Source organism: Maniola jurtina, chromosome 1, assembly GCF_905333055.1.
Source record: "Maniola jurtina chromosome 1, ilManJurt1.1, whole genome shotgun sequence".
Lineage (NCBI taxonomy): Eukaryota > Metazoa > Arthropoda > Insecta > Lepidoptera > Nymphalidae > Maniola > Maniola jurtina.
In genome coordinates this window covers 7,251,801-7,275,949 of record NC_060029.1, presented here as the reverse complement: position 1 = coordinate 7,275,949, position 24,149 = coordinate 7,251,801, and the positions used below count along the sequence as shown (strand labels likewise).

At 35.1% G+C, this 24,149-nt stretch overlaps 2 protein-coding genes and 1 long non-coding RNA gene across 10 annotated transcripts; 2 read left to right on the top strand and 1 right to left on the bottom strand.

The window, feature by feature from the left end:
* The first annotated feature begins 299 nt into the window (after positions 1–299).
* On the top strand, positions 300–6,507 carry LOC123868056. 3 transcript variants are annotated; one of them, XM_045910408.1, is made up of 6 exons: positions 300–579; positions 700–2,843; positions 2,921–3,650; positions 3,888–3,979; positions 4,047–5,605; positions 6,143–6,507. In XM_045910408.1, the coding sequence occupies exons 1-6, from the start codon at positions 415–417 to the stop codon at positions 6,433–6,435; spliced, it is 4,983 nt and encodes a 1,660-aa protein (XP_045766364.1). In that variant the 5' UTR covers positions 300–414; the 3' UTR covers positions 6,436–6,507. The 3 variants fall into 3 exon arrangements, with proteins under 3 accessions (XP_045766364.1, XP_045766356.1, XP_045766372.1); XM_045910400.1 differs by having other exon boundaries at positions 2,921–3,979; XM_045910416.1 differs by lacking the exons at positions 3,888–3,979; positions 4,047–5,605; positions 6,143–6,507 and having other exon boundaries at positions 700–2,370; positions 2,921–2,973.
* On the bottom strand, positions 3,009–16,322 carry LOC123868187. Its single transcript, XR_006796613.1, has 3 exons — positions 15,775–16,322; positions 7,408–7,411; positions 3,009–3,019 (listed from the first exon to the last, which is right to left on the bottom strand). It is a non-coding gene; the product is annotated as an uncharacterized LOC123868187 (long non-coding RNA).
* Positions 9,277–24,143, top strand: LOC123868088 (aromatic-L-amino-acid decarboxylase-like). 6 transcript variants are annotated; one of them, XM_045910456.1, is made up of 5 exons: positions 9,277–10,448; positions 22,058–22,178; positions 22,453–22,566; positions 22,696–22,815; positions 22,943–24,143. In XM_045910456.1, the coding sequence occupies exons 1-5, from the start codon at positions 10,369–10,371 to the stop codon at positions 24,059–24,061; spliced, it is 1,554 nt and encodes a 517-aa protein (XP_045766412.1). In that variant the 5' UTR covers positions 9,277–10,368; the 3' UTR covers positions 24,062–24,143. The 6 variants fall into 6 exon arrangements, with proteins under 6 accessions (XP_045766412.1, XP_045766424.1, XP_045766421.1 ...); XM_045910465.1 differs by lacking the exons at positions 22,058–22,178; positions 22,453–22,566; positions 22,696–22,815; positions 22,943–24,143 and adding exons at positions 13,192–13,312; positions 13,708–13,821; positions 14,067–14,186; positions 14,275–15,527 and having other exon boundaries at positions 9,336–10,448; XM_045910447.1 differs by lacking the exon at positions 9,277–10,448 and adding an exon at positions 20,699–20,817.
* Positions 24,144–24,149: the final 6 nt, after the last annotated feature.

Here is a 24,149-nt window from a genome sequence, read left to right as displayed (position 1 = left end):
TTCACGTTCGCGCCGCAAACCCTTTGTCGCGGACCAAAACGGACACTGATCCGGGAAGGCGCGAAGCACGAACGTGAAGGCGTGAACAACATATTCTACACTCGTGATTCGCAGTTGTCGCGGGCTTTCGCGGCCGTTCGCGCCGCGAGTGTAGAGCCCACTTTACGAGTTACTTACCTTCGATCATTATACTAGGTCTGTGCGAGTTACGATCTTAATTTTGAACCCAATATTATGTCAAAAGATTACCACAATATATGCTGTAATCTTTGGTTTTAAATTTTGACTATAATGCCAATTTTGTCAGCAAAATACTTCAGTTGTGATTTTTTGGTGATTTATTTCCACATTATTTGATATTTGTGTTATAAAATGTAGACGAATTATTTTTATTAGTGTTTTTTTTATTTCATTATGTCTTCTTGTAATTCATTTAATCTCGATAATGTTTTCAAAAGATTCAAAGTTATGGAATTTCCAATATCTTATGTGGGACTTTCTACAACGCTTGAGTTGGACGTGGAAGTCGATCTTAATGTTTCTGCATATCTTAAAACAATCTGCGGAGGATGTTTAATGGTTTGATTTACTTAGCTACCTACTTAGTGATAAATGTGTTTTAAAAATTGCTCAATATATGTACACCAGCAAGTAGGAAAAAGATTTAAGGGTTTTAAGTGTTTATGTGATAATTTTCAGAAATTTAACGAGGCTTACGAAATATCTGCATCACATCGAGCATTTTTTATTGCTCCCAAAGATAGTCATACTATAGATGTAACATTCACACCTAGAAATGAATGTATCTCCAAAGCAAGGCATTCTAAAAACTTTGATACCAGATTCGTGTTTGACTTGAGGTTAATAAGAGTAGACGGAAGGCGATGTTGTTATGATGAATTCCATTCAGAAATTGGTAGATACTATATAAGTGGCCAATTTGAAGATTGCAAAGTGTTTCATACGCCTGAAACTGTAAACTTTGGAAATGTTATAATTAATACCAAAATAACGAAATTTATAAGAATACGCAACGAGTCTAGTATACTGAGCGCTAAAATGCAATACAATAGAGTTGCTGGATTTGAGGTGTCACCTGAGAATTTTACTATATTACCGAATACATCAATAAAAATTTATATAACAATAAAACCTACATCTTTAAAATTAAAAAATACGATTCAATTCAAAATTATTAACCCACACGATACTTTTTCTCAAAATATCGGAGATAATTTTATAACCTACGTTGTTCACTTTAATTTAAATGTTATTTATCAAAAATCGTCTAAACAAATAACTGTGATTGAATCATTACACACAATAAATGAGCAGAAACCGAGTTACACTTATATTGGCAATGAACTCTCAGTTAAAAAAGACCGAAAGAAGACAGCGTTAAAATATCTTGAAACATCAAAAAAAATACATGCAAAAAAACGAACTTTAGAGAAATACAGCACTGATAATGAAAAATGTCATTTAAGTTCTACGTGTATACTAAATAATAAGCTGAAAAAAAACTTTTGTGTAATCCTTCAACAAAATATCTCTCAATATGACCTTTTCCTCATTAGATTGGTCCCATTTATTATAGATTTTGGTAGAGTTGGTATATCTACGTATGGCCAAAGAAGCCTGTTGATACAAAATCTAACAAAATACGATGTCTCAATTAGTCTTTTGAAAGATGATTGTATATTATATACAGAGAACAAGATGGTAGCATACAAAACGAAACTCAAATCATTTACAGAACTAAGTATAACAATATTTTGCCACGGATATAGTGCAGGAAACTTTGACGGTACGTTTGAATACGTTATAAACAATAAGTATCACCGAAAACATCCATATACTCAGCAAGTAGGAAATCCAACATTAATGGTGAATGAAAAGAATTTAAAATTTGGAATGGTTACTACTGAAAGTTTTATCACTTCCGTACCCATCAGAATTTATAATAATTTTAACTTATCAGTAGACTTTAAATGGGATGACTTACATCAAGAAACTCCATTTGAAATAATTCCAAACACAGGAACAGTTCCTGCTCATTCTTGTAAATTTTGTGATCTTCTTTATATTTGCAAAGCTACAAAAACGAAAACCCACGAGGTTAATTTATTTTCCTTGAGTACATACACAAGAACTATACCTCTCGAACTAAGTGTAGTGACGCGTAAACTATCTATAAAATTTTTACAACCAGCGGTTGCATTTAAAGACATTGCTTTAAATTTGGAAACTATTGAAAAGGTAAAACTAGAAAATTCATCGAGGGAAATGGCTCTTTTTCACGTTGTAGAGCCTTTAATTCCGGGTCTTACTGTAGAACCAATGTTTGGTTCTATTCGACCAAAAATGATAGTGAGTTTTGATATCATTGTTAAAATTTCATGTATCTTAGAATTTGCCTTTGATATCTATGTAAAAATAAATAATAAAGAAAATGTTATATTACCTGTAAGTGGAAATGTGGTAGAACCAAAGATAATAATTCACCCGAGAAATATATATATGCCGAGAGTGCCTTGTTATATGATTACCTTTGTGCCAGTTACATTTCAAAATATCAGCACTTTAAAAACAGTGGTAGATGTATTAGATACAGGAGATGAGAATATATTTAATGTATACGTTGCTCAAGGAAATGAAAAGAAAAGGATATTCAGATTTATAATTGAAGGAGGCCAATCAAAGACTGTTTTCATAAAAATTCACGATATATACCGAAGAGAGTATGAAATTTATGTCCCTTTTAAAATAAATGGCTTTTTAGGACCTCCAAATAATGATGTAAACTCAACTGAATTAAAGTATTATATTGAAGAATATGAGAAGTAAATGATGTTATCATGTATATTGCTTACTAATTTGCTGCATAAGTAAATAAATAAGGAATATTTCTGTTTTTCAGGTCTTACGAAAATAATACAAAAGTTAAGATTAAAACTTTAACTAAAGATATAAGTTTTTGTCGAATAACAGGAGTAATCACAGTGCCTTGGATACATTTCTCAGTTGACAAGTTTATTTTTGATTATGTGCCAAATGGAAATAATGCCATAGATTTTACTATGACTAATGTTTCTAAATATTACTTATATGTGACTATTCTTACATCAAAACTTTCGCCTAATTTTACTTTAAATATACATACTGACGAAAATCAGTTTATTGTAAACGAAAGCCAAATAAAATTTGAACTAGATCGTGGGAGCGAAGCAAGTTTCTCTGTAAAATTTCATCCGAAAGGTCATGGTAAATTTGTATCTGTTGCCTTGTTATATTTAAATAAACATAATACTACTCCTTATTACAACTTAACCTTTGTTGGCAAAAGGCAAGCTCCAGCTATGATTCCAGATACTTACAGAATCATTTTTGCACCATGTTACATTGGTGAAAAAGACATTCGAATACTCAGGATTAAAATGGAAGGGCAATCTGAAAAAGGATTATTTTCTTGTAATTCCAAAGAAGAACCAAATTTAACAGTGGAAATTTTAAATGCAGATACAGTTCAAGAAGATGATGATTATTTTACCATAGTCACTGTAAAAATTTCAGTTTCTTGTAAAGTATGTTATGCACGTAATATAATGCTGAATTTTCAACATCACAACGGGTCAGGATGCGAAGTGGAAGTATGTTTTTGCTTTACTTATTGTGCACTGACTTTGCATACACAGAAGTTCGTAAAACCTGAAAATAATCCTTATCCATATTATCCCCTAAAGTCACAAACTGATCTGTTTAACTATATGGAAACATGCACGGCATTTTTAGAAAAATGGATGTTTCAACAAGGATTTCGGAGAGATTTATATCCGAAAATTCCAGACACATTTCACGCAATATCCTCGTCTATTTCATCTCAACAGGGTGCAGCGAAATCAAAAGGAATTAACGTTTCATATCTAAATTTTATGAGGAGGATTGCAGGACCGCTAATGAAACACGTCCGTAAAATATCGTAAGTTATAACTTTAAACAAAATGTAATTACTTAATTGTTTTTTTTTAATTCGTGATATTTTTTAGTGTGGTTGGAGTTGACGATTCATTCAAATGTGTTAAAGAAATACATGATACTTACCGAGAAATTATAAGTTTATTGCGTTCACGGGGGGCCTGCTTATGGATTTTACAGGCAAAATTTTTGTTAAGTTATGAGCAATTTATTATATATTCAGAAAACGTTACCCCAAAATGTAATGCTGATATTATTTATACCCAAGAACTCAAAGAAAATGTAACATTATTTAATAGATTAAGTAAACAAAGTTGGTTTGATTTTATTTTACAAAGCTACAAAGTTTTTGTGATGGACAGTTGTTTTTTCGAATGTATTTGCATGAGCTCCCAGCCGCGAGATATTGTCAAAATACTAATTGACTGGTTTAATGAAAATATTGAATTGCAACATCAAAAACTTCGGGGGAAAGAAAAAGCAATCAAAGTTATTACAAATATAACTACTGATTTATCTGATGGCATATCATTCATATGTGTAATATTAAATTATTGTCCGTTTATGGAAGAACACTTTCGGTTATTCTGCGAAGCGGATAAAAATTACTCTGAAGGTGATATCATCAATAACGCATGTCTTGTAATAGAGGCGACAAATATATTAAGACTTTATTTTCCACTAACTAGTAAAGATTTCTTGCACCCAAATTATTTGCTGATGCTATTTCTGTCCATACATCTATATGTCACCCTACCGATGTTTAAGCCAAGAGATTTAATTAAATTTAATCCACCTCTGTTAAAAAGTTCATCTAGACAAGTTGCGATCAGCCCTACAAATCAAGAATCATTGATATTTAACTATATCCTGTTAAACAATTCAAAAAGTAATTTCTCTGTTGAGAAAGTGTCTTCCACCGAAAATGACAAAAAAATGAATATAAGCGTTAAATATACAGCAAATTTTGTGGAGAAAGAGACGGCAATATTGTTAGTTCATGGTTATAACAAGACAAGGATATTTGACACATATATAGTTTTCTTGCTCCATGGATACGTAGGATCGCTTAATCCGCTTAGAAAGTGTAAAATAACTGGTCCTTTATACAGACCCAATAAAGTAGATATTTTAGTGGCATCACCGTTTTTAGTTACAACTGTATACAGTCTATTCTTAACGGATGAAGAACCTACCATACCAGTTAGTTTTGAGGATAGTTCTGGGCCACGATTCTGTGTCAAACGACTGTGTTTGATTGACAAGGAAATTATACTTATTGGTTTGCCAAATGAAACTGGGCAGGAAATACAGAATCATAAACTACATTTACAAATTACGTGTCTCAGTACTCAAATAGGCAATTCTTGGATATGGTTTAGAAGTGAGGTTGGAGAATTTTTCGTTCGAGTTACAACGCAGCCTCGTTGGGACTTGGCTATAGATACATTGCAAACAAAAGTACACACATGGCCAATAGATCCCTGCAGTTGCGGTGAAGCGTGTGAATGTTACAGAACGACGGTTTTGATGATTCCTCATCGGAACGAACTAATGTTAAAATCGCTGCGGTATGCGCTTCTTGAGAATGCTTCAGAAGTAATGGTTCAAGTTTTTGACCAACTTATTGGTAAGAGATGTTTTAGATTTTGCCGTCGATTATGTTGTCATCCTGTAAAACTTTTGAAGTATTTCCACCGTTCGGATAATTTTATGATCTACCTACAATTTTTGTCTGAAATATTTTTATGATAGAACTACCGTTTTGCTGAAAATCGCGATAAACTCATTTTTTTACCTTTGAACTTGAATAAAAAAATTCCATACAGGGGAAAGATGGGGAACTTTCAAATTTTATTTATAATTATATTTTGAACGATTTCACCAATTTTCAGCATGTTGTGAATTTATGTAACTTCACTCGTGTTTTTTGGTTTTTAATTTGACCGGACTATTCTCCTAACAATGGTTTAAAATGTGTGTAGTCGACGCGGACGAAATCGTGGGCAGAAGCTAGTATAACTTAAAACGTATTATCATATGCATAGATATTAAGCCGCTGAGTGAAAGGCGAAAGCTTCAATAAATCCAATCTATAAGTACCTACATAATATCTTAGTCAACTTCATCAAATGATACCTAAAATATGAAATTATGCTTTTTTCAGAAACAGTCACGGGTAAGATTATTTTGAGTATGCTACTTGAAGAAGGTGGTACTAATTTGTCGGAAGTACAGCATATACTAAGGAGTGATACGACTTACCGAATCACATCGAGAGCTCTCCGACCTCGACTTGAGAGAGTAACTTTGGCTCAGCACACAAGCGCCTTTCTAGCTCTACCTGTTACAATACCAGCCCAAGACAAAGCCGAAAAATACTCTGTCACCTTTACATCTGAATGTGGAATGGATATACGTACTTACAGAGTTTTATTTATCGAGTCGTATAGCGAGTGATATTTATGAATATAATATGAATACAAACTTAAATTATATTCTCTAAATTATAGTAAAAGAATTGAATATTTATTAATTATTTTATTTATTAGTTATGTATTTTAATATCCACACAATAATAGCCTTGGAACGGTGAAGGAAAACATCGCGAAGAAACCTGCATGCCTGAGAGTTCTCCATGTTCTCAAAGGTGTGTGAAGTCTGCAAATCCGCATTGGGCCAGCGTGGCAGACTATGGCCTAAACCCTTCTCATTCTGAGAGGAGACCCGTACTCAGTAGTGGGGCGGAAATGGGTTGATCATGATGTATAGCCTTGGAAATGTGCTTAGCCACCTAGGTACATTTAAATAGTAATTTTCGTGCCATTTGCCGCATTAGAATTGCCTAGGCACAAAAAATGCTTCCCGGTTGAACAATAATTCTACATTGATTCAATTATAGAATTATTTTTTTCAACTAAGTACATTTTAATGCGTTTTAACGTACACAATAGGTATAACAGTTTGAAAAGAATTTTGCCAAATACCCTGTTCACATTGGCTATTACTGTAGCCCATTTTTCCATGAAGCCCAATCTCATTCAGATGCAGTTGTAAATTAGGTGTCCTTTAACTAAAAAACCGATAAGTTCAAAAAATATTTTTTGAGTCACCAAAAAACGCGGGCAAAAACTAATGCTTCTAAAACAGAACGTAGGATCAACGTTTTCAGTTAGTCTTTAGTTTGGTTTCGTAGTACGAAGCATTATTTTTAGAAAATTCCCACGTTTATTGGTGTAATTTTTTTTTTTTTGAACTCGGCGTTTAAGTTAAAGGACGGGTAGCGCACAGTGATGCACAGTGCCGGTGCCCGGCACCGCCGCGCGTCACCTATCGCCTTGACCGCAACGCTTGCCCGCCCACAAATCACGGCCGTGAATTTGGCAGCAATTTGCGCGTGAACCCGGCGTGAAAAATACGTTGCTGTACCACCTATCTTAGAATAGATAACTTATTCTGAGATATTTATTTATTCTTAGTTATGTATTCTGAGATAGGTGAAACAGAGTGATCTAGAGGGAAACTCTCGGCTTGATCTAGGTCGATTTCGGAAAACCTGCATCAATCTTTATTAGGTACAATCGCAATTCTTATTGCGCAATTATTGTTGCGATTGGCTGAATTCATGATATTCTTGTTTCAACAATGCATTAACGCCAATAGTAAGCGCCAAACAATCAGAGATTATTACGATCGTGACATTGAGGCTGTCATTCTACCGCAATAGGGCTACTGAATCGACGATATGTCAAAATAATATTGAGCTAGTGTGTAATCAAAGAAAATTCAGAGCCTCAATAGCTCAACCGGTAAAGGAGTGGACTGAAAACCGAAAGATCGACGGTTCAAACCCCGCCCGTTGCACTATTGTCGTACCTACTCCTAGCACAAGCCTGACGCTTAGTTGGAGAAGAAAGGGGAATATTAGTCATTTAACATGGCTTATATTCTTTAAAAAAAATAGGCTATTCATGGGCTACCTGGCGTCAAATGTAGGACACCTGCCATTGACGCCGAAGCGTCGACGTTTTGCTGTCGTGAATTGTGCCTACCACAGTTCAGGACAGTTAGGGAACTTCTGACAAAACGTCGAGGCATAGACGTCACTGGCAGGCTTCAATTGATGTTAGTCATTTGACGCAGGTAGAGTCCTAAAGTAGCCCTCTTTTTCTTTGATTTTACGTCATCTGTCTTAATATTTGTCGACTCAACATTAAACCGAGAGTTTCCTAACTCTAGTTCACTCTGCCTATATCTACACACGCAAATTTTCACTTACTTACATAATATATTTCTCGCAGCCAACGTTTCGCACACTTAATGGAAATGGACGTCAATCAAATCTGCTGCTGTAACACCACGCTTTGCGCACTAACGTGTTACAATTTTATTATTATATTACATTATTATTAAAAAATAAATAAATCAACTTTTTTGAGATTTGTGTAATGGCCACTTTATTTAGAATTTAGCAAACCTTTTTAATGTTAGGGTCATTTTACCTTTATATAGTATCATAATATTAACTATTATTTTAAATATTTTTATACCTATTACTTACATTACAATTCCTTTCAGTTGTAACTTTATAAGACGTACCTACCTAGTTGCAGTACATTAATTAAGTACATATATCTTTAATTATATTATACTAAGGTAATTTACAATGAGGACTAAACTAGGTTTGTTTCGACTTTGAAGAAGTATAGAGAAGACATAATCTACGCCAAGTGAAAGGAACCAGGAAGTGCACCAGACATACCTAATATTAATATTATGTAAAGCTTATGTACTTACTCTCACCAGAGCAGCTTCGATAAATAATTACACTTAGGCCATAATTTATAATTGCCCATACTCAATAGGTATCTACTTTATCACTTTTTACAGCAGTGAAAGTATATAATTACCTAATATGGAAGCTCAGGTAAATAATTATTATTTGTATTTACCTAGACACAAATAAATTATATAATACTGTTTGTCTGTGATATCGGCATAATTATGTACACTTTACCTTAAGAATTATTATTTACAAGTTAGCAAAATCAAAAATTATCCATTTTCGGAAACCGTCGAAACGACTGAACCAATATTGATGGAACCTTTTATTAACCCTCGACCCAAAAAGAGGGGTGTTATAAGTTTGACGTGTGTATCTGTGTATCTGTCTGTGGCATCGTAGCTCTTAAACGAATAAACCAATTTTAATATAGTTTTTTTTTTGTTTAAAAGGTGGCTTGATCAAGAGTGTTCTTAGCTATAATCCAAGAAAATCGGTTCAGCCGTTTGAAAGTTATCAGCTCTTTTCTAGTTACTGTCTTCACTTTTCGGGAGTTTTATGAATTTTTAATTTAAGTACAATGTAATCAGCTGATACCTACATAGATACGAGTATGTAGAGGTAAAAGTGAAAATAGTAGAGCCTTATCTTTGTTACCTCTATTTTCAAGTAGATATTGTAGGTGGCAATAATTCATCAATGAGAGTATTTTAAACTCCATCTACGATATTTCACTAATTAAAACCTTAATACAGAAATGCATGAGAAAGTAGGTATGCAATTAGTGAGTATTTAATGAACTGAAATGAATGATTTTTGAGCAAGCAAGTTTTAAGTTCTGCGCATACGAATCATACTGAATAACGCATTATAGGTACCTACGTACATACATGTTTTGTTTTTAGTGTGTCAATTTCAACCGTTGAGTTGAGTTGTTATAAGTTTGGTATCATAAACACGATACGAAAATTCCACTTTGTCTAAGTATATTTATACCTAATGGATATGCGTTGGCCCTTATGCCACACGACGAACCTACGTAAGTATGGATTGTGATATAATTATGCAGTTGCGTAGGATTAGTCGGAAATAAGAAATGTCAGGCAAAAACCATACATGTTTGACACAGTATACCTAGTATACCTAGCTACTTTTCTATTACTTTAGTTTTGGTATGATGATAAAAACATACTTATCTTCTTTTAATTTCAAACATTTTATAACAATAATTTATGTAGGTGCAGAGTCTCTACAATCTATAATTATTATTATCATAGTATCATATAAATTATATACATAGGTATATACGACATACGTATACACATTTTGCTGCGATTAATTTACGTATTTATTTCGCTTTTACTAAAACCCTAGGTACTTCCGCAGATTGCTGCATTTACAACCAAATGACTATAGAAAGCTGCGAAGCGCATAATATAAACCCGCATCGCAATAGGTTGTTTCACCATTGTCTCGCCAAACGTCCTTCCAGCTTCAAGTGCCAGATAATACATTTTCATAAAGAAATCACCACTGTTCGTGGGGTATATTGATTGTTTTCTATGATACATAAATAATTCGTGATTGAAGTTCGACAAGTGAAGTGTGCCATGGATGCCCAGCAATTTCGGGAGTGCGGGCGAGCGGTAATCGACATGCTGGCCGATTACTACGATAACATACGGAACAGGTAAATAAATCAATTATATTTTAACTGAGGAGCTAGTGGACAAAACAGGGTAAATGCGTGGCATAAAATTTTACCAGAGGACCAAAAACCTAATAATAGCCGGTGGAACTTTTCTGAAACTGTACCGTTTTGTTCGAAATCTCAAACTTAAGGCCTTTTACCAATGTTGTCTCAGAAATGCGTTTGGGCTCAATTTCAGCACAGTTTTAGATCGTGTTTCTTGGAAATGTTTGTATTCATAGACTGAAAAGATCCAGATTAAAGAAAAAATAATTTAATTAAAAGTGTAAGTAATTAAACAGTTTTGTTCGCCAGCTCCTCAATTTTCCCATTATGAATGTTTGTTTAGTTTATGTAATTAAAATACATTGGAAAAATTCTTAAAAGTAGGTTGTACGTTTAGTGTTTATTTTCATTTACTACTTTTCATTTTATTTTATGAACATCTTATCTAGCGTAATTTGAATGTCATACGCGACGCGCGACGCCCGGCCCGCCAGAAGGGAAATTTTAAACTCTGCTACGAAACTGATTCCACTAAAAAGTGAAATAAATGACTGCTTCGAACCTTGTATTATAGGAGTACCTACTCGATACACTAGATCTAGACTAACATTATTAAAATGCAAAGCTACTTAGTACCTTTGGTGAAATCTAATATGTTGCACTTAGATAAGAACCAGTTGCAAGCCTCTGTAAAAAACCCGGCCAAATGCGAGTCAGACTCGCGTACCGAGGGTTCCGTACTCGGGTAATTTTTCCGACATTTTGCACGATAAATCAAAAACTATTATGCATAAAAATAAATAAATAAATGTTTTAGAATATACAGGTAAAGCCCTTTCATATGATACCCCACTTGGTATAGTTGTCTTACTTTGAAAATTGAAATACATTTTAATTTTTTTTAAATGATGCAACCACAAATTCACAGTTTTCGGATTTATTCCTTTACTTGTGCTATAGGACCTACCTACTTGCCTTTCATGATTCTAGGTCAACGGGATCCTATAAGTTTCTTTACAGACACGACGGACGGACGGACAGACAGACAGACAACAACGTGATCCTATAAGGGTTCCGTTTTTCTTTTTGAGGTACGGAACCCTAAAAATAAAGAGTGAAAAAGATAAGGAGGTAGGTATATGAATACCGGCTGCGTAGCGAGGGATGTGTACGATATCAAATAATAGGGTCGTTTGATTTCCATAGCAGCTTAGATAAGGTAAAGGTACAACCATATCACTGGGTAAAACGAAGTAAAGATTTTAAGAAAGAGGAATGCGAGCTAAGAATCCACGCTAATGTGAAGTATCTACAGGGTAGAGCTGGGTTGATTATGACGTACTCGTAGGTACCTACTACGTAATTAATGCGTGTAGTGTGGTGTAGGCGCTTTATATACATCTTTTTCACACAGCCACTTTGCGCAAAGTGCATCTTTATGGCGCATCTTACCCGCTCACTACACCACTTAGTTTTGGTGGGAATAGACAAACCGTTTCGTAACTTAGCTTTCTCACATCTCTGGTAAAAGGGCAGCTAGGATCGCTTCTGTGCATTTCTGTAGCATTGAAGAAAATTTTAGCACTTACTTCGCTCGCGCTAACATTCTTTGATTGAATGATTATTTCATATTCAATTTTAATTCTAGAAAGTGTAGATACCTACAATGATATGTATGATTTCATTCAGTGCCTGCTTCCTTGTTTGAAATTGGATAATACTTATAAATTATGTAATTATACCTTTGCCACCTTTACATTTTATATAATACCTAGTAATAATAAAATTAATTAATTATTATTAGAATTAAAAAAAAATTATATATTCTGTTTATTAAAACCAATTAAGTGAAAATTCCTTTAGTTCTCTTAAAAAAGTTGCGTGAAAACAACCGGCTGAGCTTTCAATTGCCCATAAGATAATGTAGTGAATTATTCAAATATTGTAACTTTTATAATTTGAAAAGAATAACTGCTGAGTGTCTTGCCGGCTCTTCTCAGTAGAATCTTCTTTCTGAACCGGTGGTTACCTATTAGTAGAGTCACAGATGAAGCATAACTGACGCTAGTTGCCCTACATGAAATAAATGAATTTTGGTTCACGGAATGAAGCATAAAACGAGACTCAAAACAGAAGTCTCCATTTGGACTGCCAAACTTGCTGTGTGGATGCATCATGCAGTAACTGCATTATAATTCGCAACTGCCAATCGAATGCGCATCGGTGCAGTGTAGTCGGATCTCGGCGTACTATTCCTTACTACTTTTGTAGCTATACGGCGTACTCGCACTAAAACCGACTGCAAGTAGACTGCGCAATCCGTCAGCAGCTTTGCGATGTAGTGGTCTCAACTGCATACCAAGCACAATAATCTAATCTATCTTGGTACACGTAATAATCGTCATATTAATATTGTTTATTGAATTTCTTGCCTGTACTTTTCCAATAGCAATATGACGCGGCAATGATTTTTACCAATAATAATCGGTACAATATCGATTTTTTCTCTTTTTTGTAATCTGTCTCGCTCATTCATTACATGCTGCCCAGTGCCCACCCTGTGTCCCATCCGGTTAAATGCTATTCATATCTCGTTCTGTTTAATTTTTCGCTCTTTTTTGCTATTTTTCGCACGTTGTTATTTGGGGCTATGGCTCCAAATCACAAACGTCTTTTACAACTTCAGTAGTCAGCACGTACCTAGTATATATCTACATAAAAATAATTATTATTTCAGAAACGTATTACCATCTGTAGAACCTGGGTATCTTATAAAATCTGCACCGGAGAGTGCTCCAGAGCAGCCCGAAGAATGGGAAAGCGTCCTCAAAGACTTTTGTGAAACAGTCATGCCTGGTGTAAGTAAAAACACGATATTTGTTCAATCTTTGTATAATACTAATAATATAAATGCGAAAGTGTGTCTGTCTGTCTGTCTGCTAGCTTTTTACATTAGATAAGAATTGACCACAAACTAGGATCGTTACCTACAACTTAGATATGCAGGTACTTCCCGATATGTTTAATTACATTAAAAGATACAATTAAGTATTAAATTCTTATCATATAAGTTTTAGTATACCTAACTAAGCGAGTCGCAGGGAGCCGCTGGATTCAGGCGGCGCAAGACCGTAGTGTATGGAAGTCCCTACAAGAGATCTATTGCCCAGCAGTGACGTCTATCGGTTGTTAATGATCATGATTAAGTATTAAATTATGATTGTATAAATATTATATTATCATTTTGTTACAGCTGACACATTGGCAATCCCCGCAATTTCATGCCTACTATCCTACAGGGGGTTCCTATGCAAGCACAATCGGGAGCCTCCTGTGTGATGGAATCGCAGTAATGGGATTTACATGGGTACGTAAAATTTTGGCTATTTCTTGCCTAGTTCTAATTTTTACTGTGAATGAGTTTTATGAAATAAACCTTGTAGAAATAGAATAGGAATAGAAATACTTTATTTGCATAATCTGTGTTACAAGATGTTGGTAATTATTACAGAGTTCAAACACATTAGCCGTAGCGGCGTACAAATATTTTGATTGTTAATTATAAATGAAATGATAATCATTATTTCATAAATGTAATTTCTTATGTTATAGATAGCGAGCCCTGCGTGCACCGAATTAGAAGTTGTAACTATGAACTGGCTTGGCAAACTACTGGGCTTACCTAAGGAATTTCTTAACTGCTCCGCTGGACCTGGTGGTGGAATTATCCAGGTCAGGGCATATTATAATAATATTTACATTTCACGCAAAATATATTTAGCTACAAGCAATTTCTAAATTATATTTTTTTATTTATCAGGGTTCTGCCAGTGAAGCGACACTTGTTGGATTATTAGCTGCAAAAGATAAAATGATTCGAAGACTCCTTGAAAATGATCCAGATTTAGATGAAGATTTAATAAAAACAAAATTCGTAGCATATACGTCTGACCAGTGCAACTCTTCCGTTGAAAAGGCTGGAGTGCTGGGGTCGATGAAAATGAGACTCTTGAAAACCGATCAAAACTGTAAATTGCGAGGGGAAACATTAAGGAAAGCTTTCGAGGAAGATAAAGCTCAAGGTTTGATACCATGCTACGTTATTGCCAACGTGGGCACTACAGGTACTTGTGCGTATGATCCTCTTTATGAATTAGGACCTGTTTGTAAAGAAGAAAATGTTTGGTTGCATGTTGATGCTGCTTATGCCGGGGCTGCATGTGTCTGTCCCGAATACAGACATATACTCAAAGGAGTAGAATACGCAGACTCATTTGACGTAAACGTTCACAAGTGGCTTCTTGTAAATTTTGACTGCTCGGCTATGTGGGTAAAAGACAGTTACGACTTGATAAATGCATTTGATGTACAGCGCATTTACTTAGACGATGTTAAATCGGAAGTAATAGTACCAGATTACAGACATTGGCAAATGCCTCTAGGTCGTAGGTTTAGGGCACTTAAACTGTGGACGGTGCTAAAGATGTACGGGGCCGAAGGTCTACGAACTCACATCAGAAATCATATAACTCTGGCACAACATTTTGCTAAATTAGTACGAGCAGATGAAAGGTTCGTAGTAGAACCAGAACCAACTATGGGTTTAGTTTGTTTTAGACTTAAAAATGGTGATAAACTAACTAAACAGTTACTTGAAAATTTAACAGCCAAAAAAGAAGTGTTCATGGTTGCGTGCACGTATCGGAGTCGATATGTTATTCGATTCGTTATTTGTTCTCGGTTTACTACAAAAGAAGATATTGAAGTTAGTTGGAACATTATTATAAAGGAAGTAAATCGCTTAGTATGCCCTACTCAGATAAAAAGCAAATCTCAATCTATTTCATCAATTGATTTTGAAACTGTTACCATATCTGAAAAGTCTAAATAAACAACACAATCCTGTTACTAAGTATAAGCAATATTGTAATGTAATGAGTATGAGATAATTTCTAAGGAATTCGAATAAAAGATACGTAATGAAATAAAACCAGTGTTAGAATCTGACTATTATTAATTTACTTGAAAATGAATGACATTTGAAGTTATTTATTGAAATAAATATAAACCTTGTCTAATGTAGTTTTATTCTAACCTGAAAGTTGGTTTTACAAGTAAAAAATCTAGCTCCAAATGAAATTCAACAAGTTTTGTGGGTAATTCCTACTTAGAAATCTAAGTCTTCGCAATTTAGTATTTTTTTTCTACTAAAGAAGCTTAAAGTAAAGTTCTACTGGATAGATAGGACTCTATATCCTTCCATTGAACAGTAATAAACAACTAAAAATAGAAAACTTTTACAAAAATATGCTAGTTATACTTAGTATATATATTCCTATATACATACCTACATATTTATATAGAAATATAGCTAGCTTGCATTGTTACATGCAATAATTAATGCAATTATTATGCAAGCAAGCAGTAGATAATAAGCTGTAAGATTATTGCAATCAACACTTAGGAGGCAAATTAAAATCTGAAAAGTAGTAAGGAAAATCGGTGGACGACCCGCGACCCACCGGCTACTCCCATTAGAGTAGTGGGTGCATGGGGAATTCGTATTTACTTACTAACACCCACTATGGTATAGGAATTAAATGTTAAAATATAGGTAATATGTCGATATATCGTATAGATAGTGACCAATCCTATCCTTAGGTACCTATCTAACAATAGCCGCTCCTAAACTCTAACCTCAAGTTTACGCTTTGATGGAGGAGAAAGGGGAAAATAGGTACCTACTTACATAATAAATGTTTAATAATATGACTTCATATATTCTTTTAGTTAAAATAAAAGTGCTAGGTGGGTACTTAAGTACAAAAACAAGTTTCAACTAATTTAATATGAATATAACTTAAACTATATACAACTGCATGTACCACTAACGCATATGCCATAAGAATATCCTTTAGGTAGACAATGCGCCTGGCAGCTGGAGTGTTCCGTTGCCTCTTCATAAGGACACGTCACACGGCCTGGGACTCCTAGAACGTAATCACAAACAAATGAATCATGAGTTGGTAGGTATATTTACTTACAATCATAATTATAACAAACGACAAATTCTAAGAAGTAATGTGACTTCGGAAATATTGAGTAGGTATGAGTCATTGGAGTCAGCAGTACCTAGGTAATTCTTGTTTTATAGATACCTTTTCCTTATGCCTACATAATAAAGAGTTTGTCTAGTAAACCTAGCTATTATTATAGCTAGTCTTGATAAACCTAGCTATTTAACTAAATACAGAATTCAATTTTTTTATTCCATTACAAGTTAGGTCTTGATTGCGATCTCACCTAGTGATAAGTGATGATCGAGTCTAAGATGAAAGCGGGCTGACTTGGAAGGGGTATGGTAGTTTCATTAAACCCATAATACCTACCCCTTATCGGTTTCTATATCGTCGTAATGGAACGCTAAATCTCTTGGGACACGGCTTCGCCGGTAGGGTGGTGACTGGTAACAAGCCACTGCAAAAAGCCTTCCACCAGGCCAGACCAGAGATCATTCCCAAAATGCCCTTTCCGGGAATCTAACCCGGGAGGCCGGGATCTCCCACTTAAATATCAGACCACAGCGCTCACTTCTGCGGCAGAGAAGACGCCACAGGAAGGACATATAGACATAAATAAGTTGCAATTACATAGGTATGGTATTGTACGTTAACGACACTGTCAAAAACCTTCCCGCAAGTCCCAATAACAACTATCAAAGTTGCAACCATTGATTTTGAAAGAGCCAACACAATCGAATGAACGATGCGCTAATGCATAGATACCTACCTACCTAAGTAACAAAAAGTAACTAAAGAAATATTAGGTAATTTACTTAATATGTATGCCTTCAATGTAATGCCTTCAAAATCTATCGAGGATCTTTTACTAGGTAGGTAGGTAGAGTAAAGAATCGTTGCTAGATTGGCTATAATAACCTATCAAAATAGGGAAGGAAGCTATACTTAACTATATTAGTATAGATGATACTAGAGTCTAGACTCTTTGAAATTATACAACGAGAAATGGAGCAAGCTTTTTATTACACTTACACCTAGGCTTACGTCTCTATTTTTCGAACGTCTCAACATTTTTTTATATACCTACTTACTTACTTAATTATGATTATAAAAAAGATAATAATTTTGTATTATGATGTGAATATTATTTTAGTAGTATATAAGTAGTTAGTTCTATTTGAATGAGTTAACTGTGAACACCTCACGCACATTAACATATAAATACGAGGTTATGAACCCGCTACCAGAATTTAAATACATACCTACATGTACTGTACATGTATGTATTTTAAAGTAGAATATACTACTTAGACCTACTATACAGTTAAAAAAACACACAATGGGTACCTCTTATACCAAAAGCTATACAAATAAAAAAGTGTATCCTAACTGGTGCGTCGACCGCTTGTGATAGCCGTTTCCCTTTATAATGAAGCACTCACTTAGGAAGATATATTTGAAAATGTCACCCCTAAGAGGTTAAATAGGGAAAGTTTGTATAATTTTTTTCGTTTTTTATGTTATTATCCATGAAAATTGGTAAGTATTTGAAAGTAAGAAATACCTACATGTTTCAAGATTTTTGGAAATTCTATCCTCTCATTGATTTCCAAAAATTAGAGAGCGACGCGGGGTGAGTCCACTAGTAATCCATTATTATAAATGTGAAAGTGTGTCTGTCTGTCTGTTTGACGAAATTTCGCACAGAGATAGCTTGTATCCCGATGAAGGACATACTCGTACCTAGGCTACTTTTGGTCCCGGAAATCAAAGAGTTCCCACGGAATTTAAAAAAACCTAAATCTATATGGACGAAGTTGCGGGCATTATCTAGTTGGTACAGAGATAGCTTATCCTGGAGACTACTTTTTATCGCGGAAAATGAAAGAGTTCCCAGAGGATTGTTTAGAACCTAAATCCACGCGGACGAAGTCGCAGGCATCTGCTATAATATAGACTTAAACACTTAATAAAAAAACATATAGGTAGATATCTAGCATGTTGATCCGCACTTACCAGATTGAGAGCTTGTTTCTGTTGGAATGACTTTCATTTCCGTCAAGTCTGGATTTTTCGACACCGTTTCGAATTTCACCACGCTACCATCCCGTGGAAGTGCGTTCGTATAACAAATAGCAGTCAAAATAAAAAATGCACAAATTCCCTTGAAACCCATTATTACGAAGAGCGTATCAATTTAAAAAATGTTAGTCTACGCTGTGAGAGTAACGTCTGCACTAGAAAACAAGGCCGAAGCACTGTGGCTAATACGCGTATATCGAACACAAAATGAAATGCATTTATGACGTGAGGTCAATATAAACGGCTTCCTTAAATTATTACCTACGCAACTGCATAATATAATATGTGTATGAGTCACAAATAGTAATTAGTACTTCCATGTACGTGGTCAAAAATCTGTAATAACTTAGTGGTCAAGTATCTCGATCTTCCTATTGTAGGGTCCGGGGTTCTATCACGGGCACGCAGCTCTTACTTTTCAGCCTTTCAAATAACTAAATATCATTTGCTTTAACAGTGAAGGAAACCTGCATACCTGAGAGTTCTTCATTAATTGTCTCAATGGTGTGTGAAGTCCGCACTAGGCCAGCGTAGTGCACTATGGCCAAAGCCTTGTAATTCTGACATGAGATCTGCGCTCAGCAGTGAGCCGATGATGATGATGATGAAGTGCTTCTAATGACATTTCATTAGAAGCACTTAAGAATATGAATTTATTTCATTTCATGACTAACACAGCTTAACCACTTATGATTATAATGTCAAGACTCTTCCACCTTAGTTCAGAAAGCAGACTCTACTGATGGAGAAACCCGGCAAGAAACTCAGCAATTGCTCTTTTTACAATATTATAGCTGCGATATTTTGGACTGCTGAGTGACGAATGCAAAGCCGACTGTTTGCCTTTGCATGCAACCGTGTCATTAAAAAATTCATCAAGACTTATAATAACCGCGACTTAACAAGTACATATTTACTTATTCCGGAATAAAAAGTAGCCTATGTCACTCTCCAGTCTCCAAGTCTTTAATTACTATAGCCATGCAAAATATCACGTCGACCCGTTGCTCCATCGCGACGTCATTGAAGAACAAAACAACAAACCAACAAACACACTGTCGCATAAGAATTTAGAATATGGGTAATGCTCATCATCTATCTTTTTTCTTCTTCGAATAGTAATAGGTAGATATTATTAAGTAACCAATTACCCATTTAGAGTAGGTACGGTAATAATGTAATCTTTTTTAATTAGTCTGTCAATGATGAGTTACCTAGGTACTCAAGAACCAGTTAGGTCTCCCTACCTAAGAGTTTCTTCCGCTCCGTTTCAGTTTTAAAATATTATTATAGCCTTTAATAGCCTTTTGTGACGAAAATTAATGTAACGGAGATGTAAAGAAAAAACGGGCCAAATGTGAGTCGGGCCTCGCTCTTTTAGGGTTGCGTACATAAGTATGAACAATTAGATAGATTTTTAATTAGATAGGTATTATTGATTATTATTATGGAGGAGAAGGATGACTGGATGAAAAAAAAAAAGATGGCTACAAATGTGTTAAGCTTTCTTTTTCCTTTTTCTCTTTATGATTACCAACGCTATTGGTGCCGATGTGCTAATTCTGTTGTCCTTCTCTAAACTAAAAGAGTATCTCCATCTTTTTCTTTTTAATATTGCTAAAAATGGACGGAACAAGAATTTTAATTAGGTATAAGTATAGAGACAATAAATGGTGCGCCCTACAAATTAAACAATAGACTCGCGACTGGCAGCTAAACTCACGAGATTTGACAGCTCTAAAAATGTTGCAATTTCTTCAACGCGTATTCTGTGACTGTACAATAAACACTAGGTAAGCCTAGTTGCCTTGATTTTGGTCGCTGTCGTCTGAGTCGCCGGGCGATTAGTTGACCGTGCGTAATGTTTCTGTTGGACAATTTTTTGACTATTTTGATGCTGAACCCTAACCAAAAAAAAATGTGAGAATTTAATTGTCTTAGTTGAAATACTTCTGTAGAAGCGGGATTCGCCTACCTAAATACTTATAGGTAAATTCGTCCAGCACATATAAACCTCCAACGCGACAACCAGTCCTATCATTGTCTTACTATACGTCTATTCAGCTCCATGTACTGATTAGCTTATCATCAAAAAGAAATTAACTACGTGGTCCAACATAATAATTTTATTATACCTACTAATTAACAACAAGTGTTTTTCGCGAATAAGTGAAGTGCGCCATGGATTCCCAGCAATTTCGGGATTGCGCTATAACAGTAATTGACATGTTGGCCGATTATTACGATAATATAAGAGATAGGTAAATATGTAGATTAATATAAAATATTGATATGGAATTAGAAATATTTCATGAACATCATTAGGAAAGTCATTAGGAACAAAAATAATATGTACAAAGGAAGTAGGAACAGTTTTGACAATAAAATCAATCACTAGGACATAGGTAGGACTTACACGTATTCAAGCCTAGGTAGGTACTATTATTTTTGGAAAGGGTCTAACTACCCTATAATTTGTGTGTGTTTTGTTATAGTTAAGTAGCACCATCCTCATCGATGTTTGTTTTTGCAATTTGACTAGCAATAAATAAGTTATAACGCAGTTTTTGTACATTTTAACTTTATACATTTTGATACCTACATTTTTTAATTTTATGATTTTTGTTACTAAAGCTTAGTGGATCTATTATTTATTATTAGTAGTATTATTATTTTTTATATCAATTAAGATTCTAAGTTATACGTAGTAATAAAACATTACAAGCCTGAAATAAAGCAACCGGCGCGGCCGGGCAATATTGGAAGGCCGAGTCGAAGCCGGAGCTCAGAATACATTATAGTACCGGGGACTTCTCAAGTGATTTTAACTAGGTAAACGAGATCGGTAATAGCTATCAGATTTGTATACCTACCTAGTGCTTTACTCCCATTTGCGAGGAACAATGCAATTAAACTTACTTATAAGCAAACAGCGTGAAGCACGCAATTCGAACGTGACGGTCTTTTTAAAAAAAGAATAGTAAGTAAAAAAAGTAAAAATAAAATAAGTTAATAATAAAAAACCGACCAAGTGCGAGTCGGACTCGCGCACCGAGGGTTCCGTAGTCGGGTATTTTTCCGACATTTTGCACGATAAATCAAAAACTATTATGCATAAAAATAAAAACACTTGAGAAGTCCCCGGCTTCGACTGGGCCTTCCAATATTACTCGGCCAGTAATCGCTTTATTTCAGCCCTGGACTGTAATGTACTATCACAGTAGTCTTGGAAATTGCTGGCATGCGGACAGCAAAGAGCCGATTACAGGCCCCTGTAATGAAATCCTTTATTCTGTATTGAAACAATTTAGAGCCTCAATAGCTCAACCGGTAAAGGAGTGGACTGAAAACCGAAAGGTCGACGGTTCAAACCTCGCCCGTTGCACTATTGTCGTACCTACTCCTAGCACAAGCCTGACGCTTAGTTGGAGAGGAAAGGGGAATATTAGTCATTTAACATGGCTAATATTCTTTAAAAAAAAAAAAAAACTTATTTTACAGAAAAGTTTTGCCATCTGTAGAACCAGGATATTTAATAAAAACTGCACCTGAGAACGCCCCAGAGCAGCCAGAGAAATGGGAACACGTCCTCAAAGAGTTTTGTGAAATAGTGATGCCCGGTGTGAGTAACAAACGTATTCTGTGTCTTGTTCCTGCCAGTATGACTACAATAAATTATTATGGCCTTTCATCTGCTCTTTGTTTATAATGTAACAGAAACCTTATAATTTATCATGATTATCTTCCGATATACATCCACTGCTGGACCAAGACCAGGCAGACCGCAGAATACTTATAGCTAGTTATTATAGGTTTTATTTTACGTTTACCATAGCTTGTGAAAATTTAATCGAAGGACTCTCTAACCTCCTAAATTATAAATTGATATTTTTTAGGTAACACATTGGCATTCACCGCAATTCCATGCTTACTTTCCCCACGGAAGTTCATTTGGCAATATAATCGGAAGTCTCCTTAGTGAGGGAATAGCGGTAATGGGCTTTACTTGGGTAAGTTGAAGAAACTTGTGGCAATAATAAATAAAGTCTATTATTTACTCGTAAGTAAAGATAGTTGTATTTCAAAATCACTAAACCATAAGTGGATATTATTATATTCTGTTATACATATTCTTCTAGATAGCGAGTCCTGCGTGCACTGAGTTAGAAGTTGTAACTATGAACTGGCTTGGAAAGTTATTGGGTTTACCTGAGGAATTTCTAAATTGCTCTCCTGGACCTGGCGGCGGCATTATACAGGTGAGCGTTCTGTGTACACCTATTTTGGCTTAATGATACCTACAGATTACAGATCAACGTGATTATAATAATCATTTACGAGTAAGTGGGTAACTACCTAATAATTTGAATTAAATTTTTCTTACAGGGTTCCGCTAGTGAAGCAGCTCTCGTTGGATTATTAGCTGCCAAAGATAAGATGGTTAGGAAGCTTCTGCGTAGAGACCCAGACATAGACACGGAATTAATAAAAACAAAATTCGTGGCATACGCCTCAGACCAGTGCAATTCTTGTGTCGAAAAGGCCGGAGTTCTTGGCTCTATGAAAATGAGGCTTTTACAAAGTGATTCTAACTGTAAATTGCGGGGAGAGACATTAAGAAAAGCTTTCGAAGAGGACAAAGCTAAAGGTCTCATACCATGTTATGTTATCGCCAACTTAGGTACTACAGGCACTTGCGCTTTTGACCCGCTCTATGAATTGGGACCAGTTTGTAAAGAAGAAAGTGTGTGGTTGCATGTTGATGCTGCCTATGCTGGAGCCGCATGTATCTGCCCCGAATACAGATATATTATGGAAGGGATAGAGTACGTAGATTCTTTCGATGTGAACGTACACAAATGGCTTCTTGTAAGTTTTGATTGTTCAGCTATGTGGGTTAGGGACAGTTTTGATTTAATCAATGCGTTTGATGTACAACGCATATACTTAGACGATGTTAAATCAGATGCAAATGTGCCTGGATCAGAAGAAATAGTACCAGATTACCGGCATTGGCAAATGCCTCTAGGTCGCAGGTTTAGATCACTTAAATTATGGACTGTATTAAAAATTCACGGTGCAGAAGGTCTAAGAAGTCACATCAGAAATCATATCACTTTGGCAAAACATTTTGTGACATTAGTACGAGCAGATGAAAGATTCGTAGTGGAACCAGAACCAGTCATGGGGCTAGTTTGCTTTAGACTTAAAAATGACGATAGTTCAACTAAACAGTTACTTAAAAATCTAACGGCTAAAAAAGAAATATTTATGGTAGCTTGCATGTACAGGGGTCGATATGTTATTCGATTTGTCATTTGTTCGAGACTTACTACAAAAGAAGATGTTGAAGTAAGTTGGAATATCATTGCCAAGGAAACCAGTCTCATATCCCGCCCTACTCAGGAAAAAAAGGCAATAAAAGCTGCATCCAAGGAGCCACTATACTATCACAAAAATATACCTATGGAAACCGTAAATAATTTCTATGAAAGGTCTAAGTAGGGGATTCTTCATAGTCCCCTATTAGATAATGGTGTATGAAGCTAAAGCTCCTGATTTAAAGTATACCTACTAATAATGAAAAACCGTT